General features: G+C 38.6%; 1 protein-coding gene across 4 annotated transcripts in view; it reads right to left on the bottom strand.

Annotated features, from left to right (window-relative positions):
- Nucleotides 1–17,195, bottom strand: part of ACACA (acetyl-CoA carboxylase alpha) — a 251,831-nt gene that overhangs the window by 101,463 nt on the left and 133,173 nt on the right. For all 4 annotated transcript variants that reach the window (XM_036753329.1, XM_036753327.1, XM_036753328.1 and 1 more), the window contains 4 exons: nt 11,873–11,914; nt 10,206–10,421; nt 8,565–8,720; nt 6,155–6,358 (listed from right to left, as the gene is read on the bottom strand). In XM_036753329.1, the coding sequence (XP_036609224.1) occupies nt 6,155–6,358; nt 8,565–8,720; nt 10,206–10,421; nt 11,873–11,914 (618 nt within the window). The remainder of the gene's footprint in view (nt 1–6,154; nt 6,359–8,564; nt 8,721–10,205; nt 10,422–11,872; nt 11,915–17,195) is intronic.

The raw sequence follows: 17,195 nt of genomic DNA, 5'->3' as shown, positions 1-17,195 counted from the left end.
ATTTGTTATGAGACTGCTCCTTTTTCATGGGGAGGGAGGAGCAGTCAAGAATAATGACAGTGATTCCAAAATGAAGAAAAGAAAAGCAATAAAACATTTTTTAAAAAATAATCAGAAGATAGCAAAAGGGAATACACACAGGGAGGCCAGGGTTGATATACCATGTTAAATGTAATATATATTTTAAACAAAAGCACTGCATAACAGTTTACATTTTCATATACTATCTTTTTTACTGGGAAATGTTCATGTGTGTTGATATTTGACAAGCTTATAATTTTTTAAAAATAAAGTTATATTAAAAAAAGGAGAAAAGAAGGTATGGAACAGGAGCTGCCAAGGCAAGGTTTAAGGTAAATAAGAATAACTAAGTGGACAAAGCTCAACAGCAAGAGACAGAAAGAGAAATTCCATTTAAAGTTACTGTAGACACTATAAAATATCTAGGAGTCTACCTGCCAAGACAAACCAAGGGCCTATATAAACATAATTACAAAACACTTCTCACACAAATAAAGTCAGATCTAAATAAATGGAAAAACATCAGTTGCTCGTGGTTAGGCCAAGCTAATATAATAAAAATGACAATTTACCCTAAATTAATTTACTTATTCAGTCACATACCAATCAAACTAGCAAAAAATTATTTTTACAGAGCTGGATAAAATAATGACTAAATTCATCTGGAAGAATAAAAGGTCCAGAATATCAAAGGAATTAATGAAAAGAAATGGTAGGGGGCAGCTAGGTGGTGCAGTGAGTAGAGCACAAGCCCTGGAATCAGGAGGACCTGAGTTCAAATCTGGCTTCAGATACTAGCTGTGTGACCTTGGGCAAGTCACTTAATGCCAAATGCCCTGACTTCCCCCCTCAAAAAAAAAAAAAAAGAAATGTTAGGGAAGGTGGCCTAGCCATAACAGATATTAAACTGTATTATAAAGCAGCAGTCATCAAAACTACTTGGTACTGGCTAAGGAACAGAATGGTGGATGAGTGGAATAGGTCAGGCACACAAGACACAATAGTCAACGACTATAGCAATCTACTCTTTGATAAACCCAAAGAATCCAGCTTCTGGGCTAAGAATTGACTATTTCACAAAAACTGCTGGGAAAATTGGAAAACAGTATGGCACAAACTAGGCAGAGACCAATATCTTACAGCGTATATCAAAATAAAGTCAAAATGGGTTCATGATTTAGGAATAAAAACTGATACTATTAGCAATTTGGGAGAGCAAGGAATGGTTTACCTGTCAGACTTATGGGAAAGGGAAGAATTCATGGCCCAATAAGAGATAGAGAGTGCTATAAAATGAAAAATGGATAATTATGACTATGTTAAATTGAAAACAAATGCAACAAAGATTAGGAGGGAAGGAAAAAACTGGGAAAAAATCTTTACAACCAGAGTCTCTGACAAAAGCCTCATATCTAAAACATACAGGGAACTGAACCAAATTTATAGGAATACAAGTCATTCCCCAATTGAGAAATGGTCAAAGGATATGAACTGGCAGTTTTCAGAGGAAGAAATTAAAGACATCTATAGTCATATGAAAAAATGCTCTAAATCACTACTGATTAGAGAAATGCAAATCAAAACAACTCTTAGGTACCACATCTCTCCTGTCAGATTGGTTAAAAGGACAAAACAGGAAAATGATAAATGTTGGAGAGGATGTGGGAAAATTGGAACATTGCTACAATGTTGGTGGAGTTGTGAACTGATCCAGCCATTCTGGAGAGCAATTCGGAACTGTGCTCAGAGGGCTATAAAACTGTGCGTATCCTTTGACCCAGAAGTACCACTTCTAGGTCTATGTCCCAAAGAGATCACACAAGTGGGAAAGGGACCCATATGTACAAAAATATTTATAGCAGCTCTTTTTGTGATGGCAAAGAATTGGAAATCAAGGGGATTCCCATCAATTGGGGAATGGCTAAAGAAATTGTGATATATGAATGTAATGGAATGCTATTGTGCAGTAAGAAATGAGGAGCAGATGGACTTCATTACAACCTGGAATGACTTATATGAACTGATGCTGAGTGAGGGGAGCAGAACCAGGAGATCAATATACACAACTACAGACACACAGAATCTGTAAAGACAAACTCTGATAACTTGGCTCCTCTCATCAATACAAGGTACAAAGACAGCCCCAAGAGATTCATGATGGAAAAATCTATGCACATCCAGAGAAAGAACCGTGGAGTCTGAATGCAGATGGAAGCAAACTGTTTGCTCTCTTTTTTTCCCCTTCTTTTTTGGTTTCATTTCTCTGTTCTTATGATTCATTCCATTGGTTATAATTCTTCTTTACAACTGGACTATTATGTAAATAAGTTCAATATGAAGGCAAATCTAGAAACTACATTGGATTATATGCCGTCTTCGGAGGGGAGGGGGAAGGAGAGGGAGGGAGAGAAATTTTGGAACCCAACCTGTGGGACTGAATGTTGTAAACTAAAAATAAAAAGAATTAAAAAAAAAGGAATAACTATGTGGAACAATTAGAAGGTAGGACAAAGGGATATGGTGGATCAGAGGATGGAACAAATCATTGAAACAAAGTGCTTGGTACAAAGTCGGAAAACCACTTGTTGGGTACGTTAAAGAGGGGATTCCCTCCATATATTGGTTGGGCTTGATGGTTATAGAGGTACCTTTCAACTGAGAAAATCTATGATTCAGGTAGATATCTAAAGAAAATGTTTTTCCCCTTAAACAATTTTTTTCTGGCTTCTATGATATAATATACTCAATGTTCTCACTCCCTCAAGATTATATGACATCAAAAACCAGCCACTTTTAATTCTGAAAAGGCAGTAATCAATGAATACAGAAGTACTGCCCCGAGTTCAAGTCATGTTTTAGATTTAGGGCAAACTGAACCTGCTTCTCTTCCTTTTCCTTGCATTCAGAAGTGTGCCAACTAACCAGCCAGGACTATTCTAAAGCTGGAAGAGCTCAGCCCAGCCAATAGATTCTCTTTTTGTCTCCCCTTTGATAAGGGAAGCTGGGTCAATTCTCAACAAAGGTAGTTCCTAAGTACTGTATTACATTTGGCTTAAGGCTTCAAATTTACAAGGATAAAGCTCTCTGCCAGAGACATGGTATAAATCATCTTCACATGCACCTACTGCCAAGTGAGCTATCAAGACATATCCTATAGTAATTCTCTCCAGTGACAGAGGTATTAGCCAGGTCTATATTGCAGTACACTATGGATATGACTATAGCAGGCCCACCATATCATATGATAGAATTAATAAGATGGTTTTTAATCATTTTAACTCAAATATTGCCAGGAGGGCACTTCATACTCCATATATTTAGATAGTTTTATTTGCTGATGAATATTTATAAGGGATGCTATTATTTCAATTCAATTAATATTTATTGAGTGCCCACAGGGTATATGACACTGAACTGTATGCATGAATACACAAACTATATATTCACAATGCAGTGAACAATAAAGGGGGAGCAATATATGTTTGTGTATGTAGGCGCACATATGCAGATATAGAAAAAATAGTCACTACTCAGTATTAGTGACTCTATACGGAGGCCTGATGACACGTCAGTTGAATGGAACTAAGGGCTTCTATCAGTACCTGGCTCTGATCCCTGCCCCAGGCAGGTCTATGGTCTCAGTTTTAGGATACACACAAAGAATACTAATCCATTTCCATCCATGGGATGGATAGCTTTGCCTGACAGGCTTTCTGGAAGACCGTGTAGATCAGGTGTTAACCAGGTGGTCCATGGGCTTTCAACTTTCCTGAGTTTGGTCTGAACCAGATTGAAATATAATTGAAAAATATTAAACAAAATATATAAATACATGATAAAACAGATAGTATCACATTTTTACACTAAGTTAATATGCAACTCGTGGGGATCTTTACATATAGCCCCTGTATCTATTTAAGTTTGATACCACTGATGTAGATGACTATCACAAGGTCTCTAGAAAAGGATACTTTAGGGACTGTGAAGTTGGAAAGTTAGAAGAAAACAAATTTTGAGATACTGAAAATGGATAAGTAAGGTGAGACAGATAGGGAGGAATTCCACAAGCATTTACTGAGCAACTACTATGCAAAAGGTACTGTGGTGGGTGCAGTGCAGGATATAAAAAAGAAGCAAGGTCTCTAATTTCAAAGAGCTTAAAATCTAGTATGAAAGATAAGACATGTACACAAATAATTAAAGTACAAGGGAAGTGATAAGAACTACAGGAGAGGTATAATATGCCACAGGAAGTCAGAGGAGGAAGCGTATATCTAGCTGGGAGGGGATTGGAGAAGCTTTCTTGGGAGTCCTAGACCTCTTCTCCTCCCCACAGCTGCCTGAGTTTTGGCCATTTCATTATTCATTAGCACCTATATCAGACAGTATGAGGGAGAAAATGAAAGATGATACTCAAGCCAGCTAATTCTCTTCTTTGTTAGCAGACTTAGAAAAGATATGGTAGGCCAGGTGGTTTAGTTAGGGATAAAAATTAGTGTTTAGGATTATCTTGTGAATTTCAGCAACCCATTTTAACCTTATATCTCCATTGCCCCATGAACACAGTCTATAGAGACCTAGGGATATTCGTGTCTTGGGTTCATGAACACATACTATACACACCCATATGTGTGTGACTGTTACTTATGTATACCATATAAAATGTAACCCACAAACACATATATGTATGTAGTGTGTGTATACACATACACTTTTCACCAGACACTGTCAGACTTGTATACCTTCTTTCAATTTCCACTGACCCACTTATTTCCACACTCCTTAAATTCATACATAAATCAACTTAACCTGCTCAGAAGAAGTCACCACAATTGGGCCTTGAGGATTCCCAATATGTCCATTCTATCCTCTGGCCATTAGCCAGGGTCCTAGTTTATGTGCCTATAGCTTTTTAACTCATCTATAATAGGGCCCCTGGGAAACCCTTCCCATTAAGCCTTCCTTAAAATGTACAACAGCTATCCTAAAAGGAAGCCTGCCTTCACACTAGAGGTGGTTTGTTCATTCATTTATTCAATAAATATTTACAGAACACCTACTATGTCTAAGCCATTGACTGAGAGAACCAGCACCTGGTATCGCTAGAAACAAGAGTAGGAAAAATCTCAGATCTTTCTAATTTTTTAAAAAAGCAGTTCTAAAGAACAAACATATTTATCAAAAACATTAAAATCTCAAGAGGTTGTTTTATTTTTCACAAGAATAGACCTGCCTTGAAGCCACTGTATAATTTAATTAAAAACATCCCTGCCCATGGAAAACTCTTAACTGAAAATATCTTTAAGGATGTTCTGAAAAACATCAAATACAGCAAAAAATTCTGAACACTCATATTTGCCTCCTCACATTCTCTCATTCTTTCTCTGTTTTAACAGTTAAGTCCTTATAAGGATAGACTTTTTTGACCACCACACACTGAAAACCAAAAACATCATGAAATGGAAGGTCACCTTGATAATAGTCTAAGCAACTCAGATTTTTAAATCTGCTTCAGAAGACTGGCAAAAATGACTTTTCCTACTTCTGTTCCCAGATTCAAAAGGACAAAACTATAGCCATGTAATCCATACTGAGATCCAAAGTGCAGGAGAAAGGATGAAAGAATTTTTGAATGTGCATAAGAACAATTTTCTAAGCAGTAGACCCCCAGAAGTATGACATCTCTTTCCTTCAAAAGAGAAAGGCCAGGGCAGCTAGGTGGCACAGTGAATAGAACACAGGCCCTGGAGTCAGGAGGACCCAAGTTCAAATCCAGCCTCAAACACTTGACACTTACTAGCTGCATGACCTTGGGCAAGTCACTTAACCCCAATTGCCCTGCCTTCCCCTCAAAAAAAAAAAAGAGAGAGAGAGAGAATGGCAAAGATGAACCAATCTAAATCCAGGTTCCAGCATTTTGCAAAAGTGACGGGGATCTGATTTAACAAAGTAAGAAAAGCTCCATTTCCCCCAGCTCCCTGACCCCACTGGAGCTGTTACTCTGAGTTTCCATTTTTACATATGAAGCATAAATCATCATCTATTATTACCCACAAATGTACTATAATAAATTATCAACAGTAATATGTATGGAGCAGTAACTGAGGAGCTCCTCAAACTCTGGCTATCATACCTGTGCTGTCCTGGAGTCAGTCACTTCCTTATATAGACTTATGTCCAAGTAATAGCCAGACTCATTGGTCAAGAAGAGGCGGATGGGAATGGCTTTTCCAGTTGGTGTTAAGCGGATGTTAATTTTCAGCTCTGCCTGGAGAACTCGGAGTTTCCACAGACGGCTTCCATAGCGCATCACCATGCTCCTCACAGACTCCTCAATCTGGCGACGGCAAAGCAGAGAACACAAAGGCTTAATAAATACCCTGTTCTGAAGAGCTCCTCTGAGTCTCCCCCAATCTTTGGTAGGAGAGTAAAGGGCCAATGTTTTTCAAAGGCATAACCTAGTCACAGTCCTATCCAAAATACAAGCAAACAAAAAAAAAAAAAAGACCTCCAAACTCTATCCCTATTTCTGGATGAAGCCAGTGAAGACTTTGTGAGGGCCCTGCCCTGGAGGGGATGCCTCTGCCTCAGGTCACTGCAAATTGTGCAGCTTACTTTCCCCTCCCCTCTTTACAGACACTCATGCCAGTTCATTTCAAAGATCTGTGATATCTGAAATTAGGAACCACAGGACTAAAGTGAAAGCCCCAAATAAGAATGAAATCTCTGGTAAAAAGCTATTAAGTAGCATTTATATGCGTGATAACCTGTTTCATTGCACTTAGAGGACTTTAAATCAACTTAGCAATTACTACCATGAGCTTTTTCCCATGCAGTTTTATTAAACTTTTTAATATACGCCTGTTGGTAAATCGTACACATTAAAGAAAGGCAATTTGTCAGGGGTGCTCAGAGTTTTTCTCTTATGCCCAGAAGCTTTAAAGCTTGGTCCATGCTGCACATATCCCAGAGGTGTCTAAGGAAATGGTACAGATTAAGTTCTACCCAACAAGACAGATAGTATCCCTAGTTTTCAAGGAGAAGGAAGACTATTTTAACTAAGTCCATGTTCTCAGAGGTAATTCTCTTCAGTAACATTAAGTTGAGAAATATTTTTTTTCAACATAGCTACCAACAGTTCCCAAGAAAATGCTTTTGTAAAAAATGCTTTTCCCTCAAGATCTCAGAAGACTTCTAAGCTTCTTTCACATTTCCCTTTTCCTGGGTCTCATCTGCATGTTTCTCTTCTCACACGGTATGGCCTGTACCTGCAGTTTCTTCTGGCAGTAACATAAATTCTCAAGCCAGAAGAGGCAATTGTGTCTATGTTCTATATTTAGCCATAGTTACTTCAGCCCAAAAGATTCTCTCTATTCTTTTCTTGAAAACTTTCAGAGATCAAAAGTCCACAGATGTAGGGAACGCCTCTATTCAAAGAACTGATATTCCTATGGTAAAGAAGATTGGTAACATATGGATTTATTGGGAAACTGAAAAATAAAAGAATAGAAAATAGCCAGGCCATATTTTTAGCTAGAAGCCCAGCTTGCTTAGGTGAGTTTTACTCAAACAAAAAAGGAATGATATTGTAGGGGTCACCTCTTCTCCACTGCTCCCCAGATTTCTTGATAGGTGACACATGCCACAGCATTAGCCTGGGTCTTGATAACACAGTCCTGAGATTCACATTTTAGATATAAGGTTCAAAATGCAAAGGAGCATGCCTATAACTGAGCCTGAGAAAGTCAGATTACTTCCCCCTCTACTAGTTTGCACTGTCACCAAAACTTTCCAATCTCAAGAGAAGCAATGAAGAGAGTGGGACCCAATAAAAAGGAAAGGGGAGCCCAGGGAATGAGGAGAAAAGACTATCACCCTAAGGGTAAGAGGTCAACTACAGAATCCCTTCGTTTTTATTCCTTGCATGCTATGCCATGCATTTTAAAAACAGATCCTCTAGGGAAGGGACCACGTGTAATGTGTGTGAAATGTCTTATTAACCAAATTCTCACCCCGTGAAAAATACTCAAGAGGAATAAGTTAGGCACTTTGGGAAGCTGCATTAACTCTTGGAGGCCACTAGGGTGACGTTTAGTGCACTGAAGCAGGAATTTACACACAAATACCCATGTGACCTGTAGAGTTCATGCAATTTTCCAGAATGCCCAAATTGGTCCTATAGACTGGCATACACATGTAAAGACTCTGGCTAAATAACAACAAAAGAGAAAATTCCAAATGAGAAAACCTTCACAAATTTTACAAAAGAGGAAGCTATGGAAAAAGAGAGAATCTTCTTTTTTCTATAGGTCACTATGGTCTCTTACTGTTAGCTCAAAATAACATGGTACTATATTCAAATCCAACTTCCCTAGAGAGAAGCAGTGGGTAGATTTTTGCTATCAAGGTTTTTGAAGCAAGCTAAACAAGTTTGTCTATGGGAAGCATTCCAGTATGGTCTTAGGACCAAGACAGACTAAGCATGTATTACCTAACTCCCTCATTCTTGATGGTGCTGACAGAAACAATTAGAATAAATGTACCTTTGAGGGGTCCATGATGACTGTGGGCACAAAGTTGAGGAAGATGTGGTTGCAATCAGTTCGGACATTGGTATTGTTAAAAGCAACCTCCAACTCGTCCATGGCTTCCAGGAGCAGACGCTCCCCTTCATTCTGAAGATACTCAAAAGAGGCTTCCTACACAGGGAAAAAGTCACCATCAACATTTTATAAAAAACTTGTCTACAGCATAGAGGAGGCAAGGAGAAAATGGTCTCAGGTGACCAAAAACCATTCTCCAACAGATAAATAATCAAAGGATATAAACAAACAGTTCTCAAAAAAAAACTCTTAATAACTGTATGTAAGAATGATCCAAATCACTAATAATAAGAGAAACAAACATCAAAACAATCCTGAGGTTTCCCTTAACACCAGCAAACTGGGAAAAATGACAAAAGCTAGAAAGAGTTAACACTGTGCCTGGGAAAGAGGCACTATTGTTGGAGTTGTGAATCGATCTATTGTGGAAAGCAATTTGGAAAGAAAGTGAATAAATGTCCATATCCTCTGATACACCTCAGCACATACCTTAAAGGATGTCAATGACTGACAAAAAAAAGAAAGGTCCCATATACACTAAAATATTTATAGCAGCATTTTTTTATAGTAATGAACTAGAAACAAAGCACATGCTCATCAACTGAGCAATGGCTATATAGGTTGTGGTATATAAATGTAATGGAATATTAATATAAGAAAAATACTTATGACAAAGAGAGAAACATAGCAAGACACACATGAATTGATAGAAAGTGAAAGAAAGTAGAACCAGGGAAATAATAAACATAGTACCTACAACATAAACGGAAAGAACAAAATAGTCGAAAATAGCATACGGTCAAGTTATTTTGACCAAGTTTAGCCCCAAATTAGAGATACTAGAAGCTACCTTCCCTCCTTTTTTGCAGAGGTGGGGGGCTATGGCTATGGAGTACTGAATATGATGCAACACGTGTTGGTTGGTTTTGCTGGAATATGTTTTCCCTCTTTTTATTCTTTTTTTATAGGGGATAACTCCCATGGGAGCACAGGGAAGGAGGAAGGAAGGGCTAATTGGAAAATATAGGCATGGCATAGAATAACAAAAGATATCAATAAAAATATAATTTTTTCCTAAAGAAAATGGTCTTAAACACTAACAACGTACAGAGCACAGGGGCCTTGAGAATCCCTCCGCTGTATGCTCAGTCAGTCATTTTAAAAACTACTCACGAGGTCATGCAGTGGCCTTACATAAGCTCTAACTAAACCTGCTATCTGCCTCTTGGCATATTATTTTCGTAATCCAGTCAGAAATACCTGGTTTCTTCTAGCCACTTCTGTTCCTCGACACTCCAGCTGCCAGAAACTATGCTCAGGATGAGACATACGACTCCAAACTCCTGCACTAGGACCATTTTTCTTCATCCCAATCATCTTTTGCCCTGCCATGACTCACACCAGACTACCAACCCTTTCTACCTCTTGCTGTGGAAACTGTAGTCAAATCAACACTATCATTACTTTGGGGAAGAACTTGTTAACTAATTGCATGATTATTTTGTTCACAATTCCTATGACTTCCATGTTTTTCATCTAGGATGCCTTGGAAATTAACTCCCACCAAAGCACAAGACTCACCTTGGTGACCAGATCAGAATGCCGGATGATTGCCCTCACAAAGAATCTGTAGTCTGTCACTTCAGTGCCCACTTCCACTTTGGCTGCCCCAAGATATAAATGCATCTTATGGTTGGCACATGGAATAGCAGTGAGGTCAAAATTCCTCATGCGGTTCAGCTCCAGCTGGAAAGCCAGAGCAGGCTCCAAGTGACGATAGATACGATCTTCCTCAAACTGAACTCAGAAATGAAAGGGAAAAGTCATTTAGAAAGAAAACCAAGAAAAGACCTACTGGAGAATTAGTGATTAATATTTGGGGGAGGGGGGAGGGACAAGGTTTAAAGAAGATAAATTCACACTAGAAAGTAGGAACAAAGGATGTGTCATTCTGCAGATATTACTTAGCAACAACATGAAAAGATATATTAAGTAGGGATGGACAATCAAAGTGTCTCCTCACCATTTAATACATATGGACTTTCATTAGTACCCAACAGAATTACTACTTAAGGGCTTGTGTTGAGACACTACCCATTTAAAAAAAGAAAAAAAAAGACACTGAACTTCTACAGCACATGACAACTTATTATTGACAATCACACAGGCTCTATCATTCTCTACTTAACATAGTGTCTGTATGCTCATGAAGCCTCTCCTGGTCGCCCTGTACGATGATCTTTCCTTCCTCAAATTTCTCATGGTCTTTTGCATGCACTTCTCTTTGGCAATTATTAGTCTAATTTGTATTTGGTTATCTATGTACAGGTCTTATCTCTCCACCTAGATTTTAAGCCCTTGAGGTCAAGGACTATCTGATTTCATCTTGATATCCCTATCACCTAAAACAATATCCTATATATGAGTAAACATTTGATGTCTGATGAATTGAATAGTTTTTCCTGATTATATATAAATGAAATATATAGATACAGATAGAAAGCTCTTTGGGGAAACAGAACATGTCTCATAATACTTTTAAACCCTCTCATGACTAAAAGTATTGAGTACATAGTAGATACACGATGACACATTCAATTTAATTATCTATGCTGACAGGAGCCCAGTAGCACAAAAGAACAAAAAACATGAGATGATTAACACTTGATACTGGAATGCACTGTTTCAGTTGTTAGGGGAGTGGGAATATAAGTCTGAAGCAAGAGATTTTCCGTCCTAAATTTATTTTGCTTATACTAACATTTTAAAACTGCATTCCCAAAGAACATATCAACTAATGGGACAGGGATACAGCTTAAATGCTGGGTGGAAGAAGCAAGCACAGGATGAATATTTCTGTCTCACAAAATGGAACTGCTTAGTTAATTTTTTTTTTGCAAATAACTGGGAACTGACTATATGTGTATTTTCTTAAGATAAAAGGAGCAACCTCTTTTAGTGCAAGGACCTTTTAATTTTTTATCATGATGACCAGTCCAAGGAACACCAGAATAGATCATCTTGGGATTGCCTTTCCTTTTCTTTCTGCTAGTTTCTGAAATCAAATATTCCTTTAAGAAGGGACCTGCTCCAAGACCATTGAACAACTCAGACACAGGGACACAAACTCAAGAAGAGAAGGAAGGCATTTTTTTTCATGTATAGTAGAAGATGATGAGCTGTCCCTTGGTTAATTAAGGGAAAAAAGTGAAAGGGGTAAATAGGCAGGAAAAAGCTTTGGTTCTTACCTTATCTCTTGCTCGGAATGTGAAAAATTTAGGAAACTCTCTCTGTATTTAAAGAGAAAAAAAAGTTTTCAGTCTTTCACAAACATTTCTCCCTTGAGCCAAATACACAGTAACAATAAAGGTACACAGTGACAATCAAGCACCTGTAAGTCACAAGGTTTCCAACTGCTCTTAGCCCAGGTAACATAGGAAGAATACATGGGGCAACTTGGCAGCCTGGGACCTAACAGCACTCCAACTCTTCATCATCATGGTCCAGAAGGTTTGAAAACTGCCACCTCCAAACATTCACTCTAACATAACTCTGAACTGACAATATCACAGTAGAACACTGTGATTTTCCTACTCTTCCACAACAAAAGCTCCCTAGGGGCTGCCCTCGGCACACCTGGGCAAATGGCACCAGTGTGTATGTACCTGGTCTGTAGCTACTGCAGCAGTAGCTGCTCAGCTGATTTCCCAAGTTTCTCCTTAAACAGCTCTTAAAACAGAAACAAACTAGCCAGCCAGCATAGCATATCAAACCCTGGCTCTTTCTACACTCATTGTCAAGTCTGTAATTTGAAGAGCCGAAGTCATAAAATTTCAATGCAAAGGAAACTGCAAGGCAGCTACTTCAGGCACCACCACTAACTTTGTTGGAAAGGCCAGGACGGGACCAGTGAACTTGTTATCATGAGGTCTTACAACTCTCTGGCAGGGCATTACACAAAAAGGCAACCCAATTTACTAGAATCTTATTAACAAAGATGAATCCAATTAGTAGAGTTCATTAGTTTCTGAAATTTAACTTATTAACACGAAATACCCCTTTCTCGGATAGGGAGCTCTACTGGCAGTGCGGGAATCAAGTTCATTACTATTTTCCTCTATAGGAGGTTCCATTAGACTTCTTCATTATAAGCAAAAAATAATCAGCTAATTGTCAGTACAAAGCAGAGTAACCAAGGAAAACTACATGAACATCTCTCAAAGAGATCCAGAAACTGAAAGTAGAGGGAAATTTTGTTCACTGGAAGCCAAAAGCCTGGAAGGAAGGAAGGAAGAGAAGAAGAGAGGGAGGGAGGAAGGGAGGAAGGAAGGGGAGGAGGAGAGAGGAAGGAAGGGAGGGAGGAAGAAAAGAAGGGAAGAAGAGAGGGAGGGAGGGAATGGGAGGGAATGGGAGGGAAGTAAGGAGATGGAGGAAGGGGGAGGAAGGGGAAGAGTGGAGGAGATAGAGAGAGAAGATAGAGGGAGGGAAGTGGAGAGGGAAGAGGAGGAAGTAGCCAAAAAAGAAAAATGCCATGTTGGTAATTTAGAGGTTCACAACTGAGAAAAAAATTTCTCTGACTTGTTATTTATAACTTCATACTAAACACTTCTTCAATCAATGGAGCTTCTGTAGTTCATAGTACCTTGGCATTTAAACTGCTGAAATGCATGTGACCAGTACAATGAGCTGCTTTGATCTGCATGAGGCAGTGGAAAGGCAGTGGCTGGGTTTGGATTCAGAAGACTGAGTACAAATCCAGGTTGTACTACTTACTACATGTATACCAATGGGCAAATCACTTAATCCCCCTCAACTCAAGCCTGTTTTCTTATCTATAAAATAGTGACAAGTTTTGTATGGACTAGATGACCTCTAAGTTTCCTTCTAGCTCTCGATGTGATCTCAGAGTCCCTGGACTGCGCCCTGGAATACTTCTTGCTAAGGCTTTGTTCCTTAAAAGCATCCTGACAGTGGTTTTATCCAAGGCATGATCTTCTGACGAAAATGTTTTGACCTAAAAAATTCCCTGCCCCTACCAAATGAAAATGAAAAATATGGGGCTGGGTTCAAAGTTAAGTGGGAAGCCATGTCAGTTGGCTTGTCCATGGATTTTGTGTTAACAGTTTTGTACAATCTAGTTTTGCACTGTTCCTTCCACAAAGGTTAGCTTTGAAAACATTATATAAAAAGTGACAACCCCTCCCACCCCCCACCAAAAGGATAAGGATATCCTTCCATATGGTTCTCCTTGTAGCTCAGGTCAAGGAAAGTGTCCTTTTCTATTCCCCATAGCTTCTCCTTATATACAATTTAGTTGTATACACACACACACACACACACACACACACACACACACAAAATTAAAATTCTTTTCCCTATCCAATGGCAAATTTTTTTTTTATTTCAATTATAACTGTTAAGGAATTTTGTATAGCATTAATATGCAGTTCAGATTTAAGAATCTTTACCACTATTTCTAACTACAACTACTGTTACTAATAACAAATGGGATAATCCAATCATTAGAAGACCACCAATCAAAAAATACTTTCAGCTTGAAGCTGACCATATGTGATACAGGAGAATATACGAAAGAAAAAATTTACTTGAGTTTTTAATTTTCACAATTGTAACTAATTTTAAACATGTGAAGAAACCAAACAAGAGATTCCACAAAGGCAAGAACACCAATGTCAAGAGACATCAATCCCTAAGAAGTATAGCAGATCTTTCTGAGAATGAGAAGACTTTTCCATTTGGGCTCCTATAGAAAAAGTATAACTAGCTATCAGTTAAAGGACCACAGATATACAGACAACACAGAGAATGAAGTATAGATATCTCAGCAATACTACTGCCTCTCTTGATTTCTCTTGCTCACCCCCTCTTCAAGCTGCTGATTCTCCCTAACTCTATCCATGATCATTCCATCACTAATTTAAATGCTGTGAAGACATTTTACTATGGTTATGGGCAAATATCATAATTGAATGTGCAAAAAGAGAACACTCTTAGTGCTCTGGTACCAAAAATCTGAAAGAGTACAGCATTTCCTAGGAAGAGGAATTATACCCCTGCTGTGTGTTCTAATCAGCCAACCATCATCAAGACAATCAAAATAATTTGCCTAAATTAGCCAATCAAGACACCCTGCAAATCAGAGAATGTGAAAACCTACAACAGAAATCATCATAGCTGATTATGATACTAATAATCGCGTTAAAAACCTAATGAGATGAAGAAATTGGAAGCTTGCTGGTGCAACTCTCTTTTACCTCAACATGCTGGGAACTAATTATATAGGCTGTAATTAAAACAAAAACTAACCCAAACCAAATCCTCTGTAAGCTAATAGTTGGGTTGGTAACAAAATGAACTGCCTCTCAAGATTTTTATTTTAGATTAAATGCTAATATTGACCAGCACTGACAGTACACCATACCATTCCTCCAAAATCCAAATACTTCTAGTCAAATTGTAAAAACGAGGACTGCTTAGTAATACTGAGCTTAGCTTGTAGTCAGCTTTAAAAAGCTCATGAAACCTCAAGAGCACGGAAGTAGAAAACAGAAGACACTTAAAACAGAATCAGAAATGCCAAACTAGAATTTAACCAGTGTTGGATCTAATGAAAACAGACATTTTGGTATCACTAACAAACAACAATGAAAAAGCATGGAAATCAGTGTCTACTTCCCGGTTTGACAACTCCATGTGCCAACAGTATGAGGAGTGCAGGTGGACTAAAAACCTCAAATAGAACCTCTTTTGTCGTACTCAAGGCCTGAATCCATTTTCACGTGAAGGAAGAATCAATAATGATATATGTATTTCCCTTTATACTCCTAAATATTAGAGCTCAGCATTTGGTATATGTCAGGAACTCAAGACTTTTAGCAATGCTTGATTTAATTAGATGCTTATGGAAACAGACAGACCAAACACCAAGTCTCCTTGCTGATAAGTAACATGCCTGCTAGGTGGTAGGATGCCATGACACTAAGGCAAACCCAGGCACTCCTACTGGACAGCTCCCTGGGGGCTGCAGTACATGAACAAGTAAGGCTAGAAATGTTTACAGGATTCAATGACTTGGGATTGGAACACCTAACAAAACAAATGCTCCATGCAGAGCCTTTTCTCCTCACTCTGCCCCTCTCCTGTCTTGCCCCACAGTGGTACCAAAAGAGGATGAATGAAAACGAATATGCAGCACTGTAGCTGTCTTCACTCCACACTTGCCAGGGCAGGAGGTAACCTTCCTTCCTCTCTTTGCCCCATCCTGTGTTATCTTTCCTGTTCAATAATGTGAGGATTTCATACTATAGAACAGGGGAAGCTGAATACATCACAGTGGATTACCAGGAAGCCGGAGAGATCAAAGGATTCATCTCTAACACCCCCAGAAAGCTTCCTCTTTCTCACACTACACTAACTACAAGGCAAGCATACATCGGATGACATGACTAAGACCAAGTATCCTTTAGTGAATGGTGAGCCACTGCCAGTAGAGACACTCAGCACATCACTGCAACAGTGAGACCACGATTTGTGTACTTCTTGCCAAGAATTCCAGACTACCACAGATCCTGACCAAAGCTCAGAAAGGGATGCCCTTTCCCCACTGCACATCCTCCACTCATCATTTCTATGGTGCCCCCAAATATAAACATACAAGTCTTCTGTCATTAAACCTGTAAGAAATAATCCAATCTATATCACTCCACCTAACTTCTGCTCCCTCAAGCAAGAAAGCACATACATGAAGAAATCATACCACTTTAAAATTTCACTGATATGCCAAATAATAGCCATGTGTATCAGGCCTGAGCAATGATCCTAGGTGAAAGTTCCCTGAAGAGCTACCATCCTGAACCACAGATTCTACTAGCATAATCTCATACTCAATCCAAATATATAAAAATATTAAAAGGTCAACACTCCAGAAAGACTAAAAGATTTTTTTGTTTGTTTGTTTTGGGAGGAGGTATGCATTTTAAAGCTTAAAAGAAATGCCAATTATATCAATAACTCTGATTCTCTTTTAACTTTTGTAGATGGTTTTAATAGTAACGAGAAACTCGTTAAGTTAGCTTGTATGCTACAGAGACCAGGGTCAAACTAAAGCTACTGGAAAAAAACAGGAAAAAAAATTTATTTTTCTTAGGAATATCACAATTCAAGAATTTTCTTTAGAACAACATGATTTCATTACAAGGACAGGCAGAGGCAGAAGGAAAAGCATGTATCTGTGATTGGTCTCAAACTGCCATGAGCCATGGAAGCACAAGTCTGTTACCCTTTATATGAACTTGGCCCAATGCTCTTTCTTACCAAATCCAGGGCCTGGCTTTTGCATGCCTCTCATATTCAAGATTCTCCCCTGGCTTCCTGATCAGCACCTCCAACCACAATATTTATTCATAGACTCTCATATTCCATCCCCAAGTATCAATTTTATTCTCTAAGCTCCTGATTTTTCTTCCTAAAGCCCCAGGGTTCTCTCTTAAGCTCCTCATACTTCTCCACTGACTCTCGTTCCCTATCTAAAGTTATTGATTGATACATATC

This window comes from Trichosurus vulpecula, chromosome 4 (genome assembly GCF_011100635.1).
Source record: "Trichosurus vulpecula isolate mTriVul1 chromosome 4, mTriVul1.pri, whole genome shotgun sequence".
Taxonomy (NCBI): domain Eukaryota; kingdom Metazoa; phylum Chordata; class Mammalia; order Diprotodontia; family Phalangeridae; genus Trichosurus; species Trichosurus vulpecula.
Note: the sequence above shows the minus strand (reverse complement) of the source record. Positions and strands in the feature narration are given on the sequence as shown.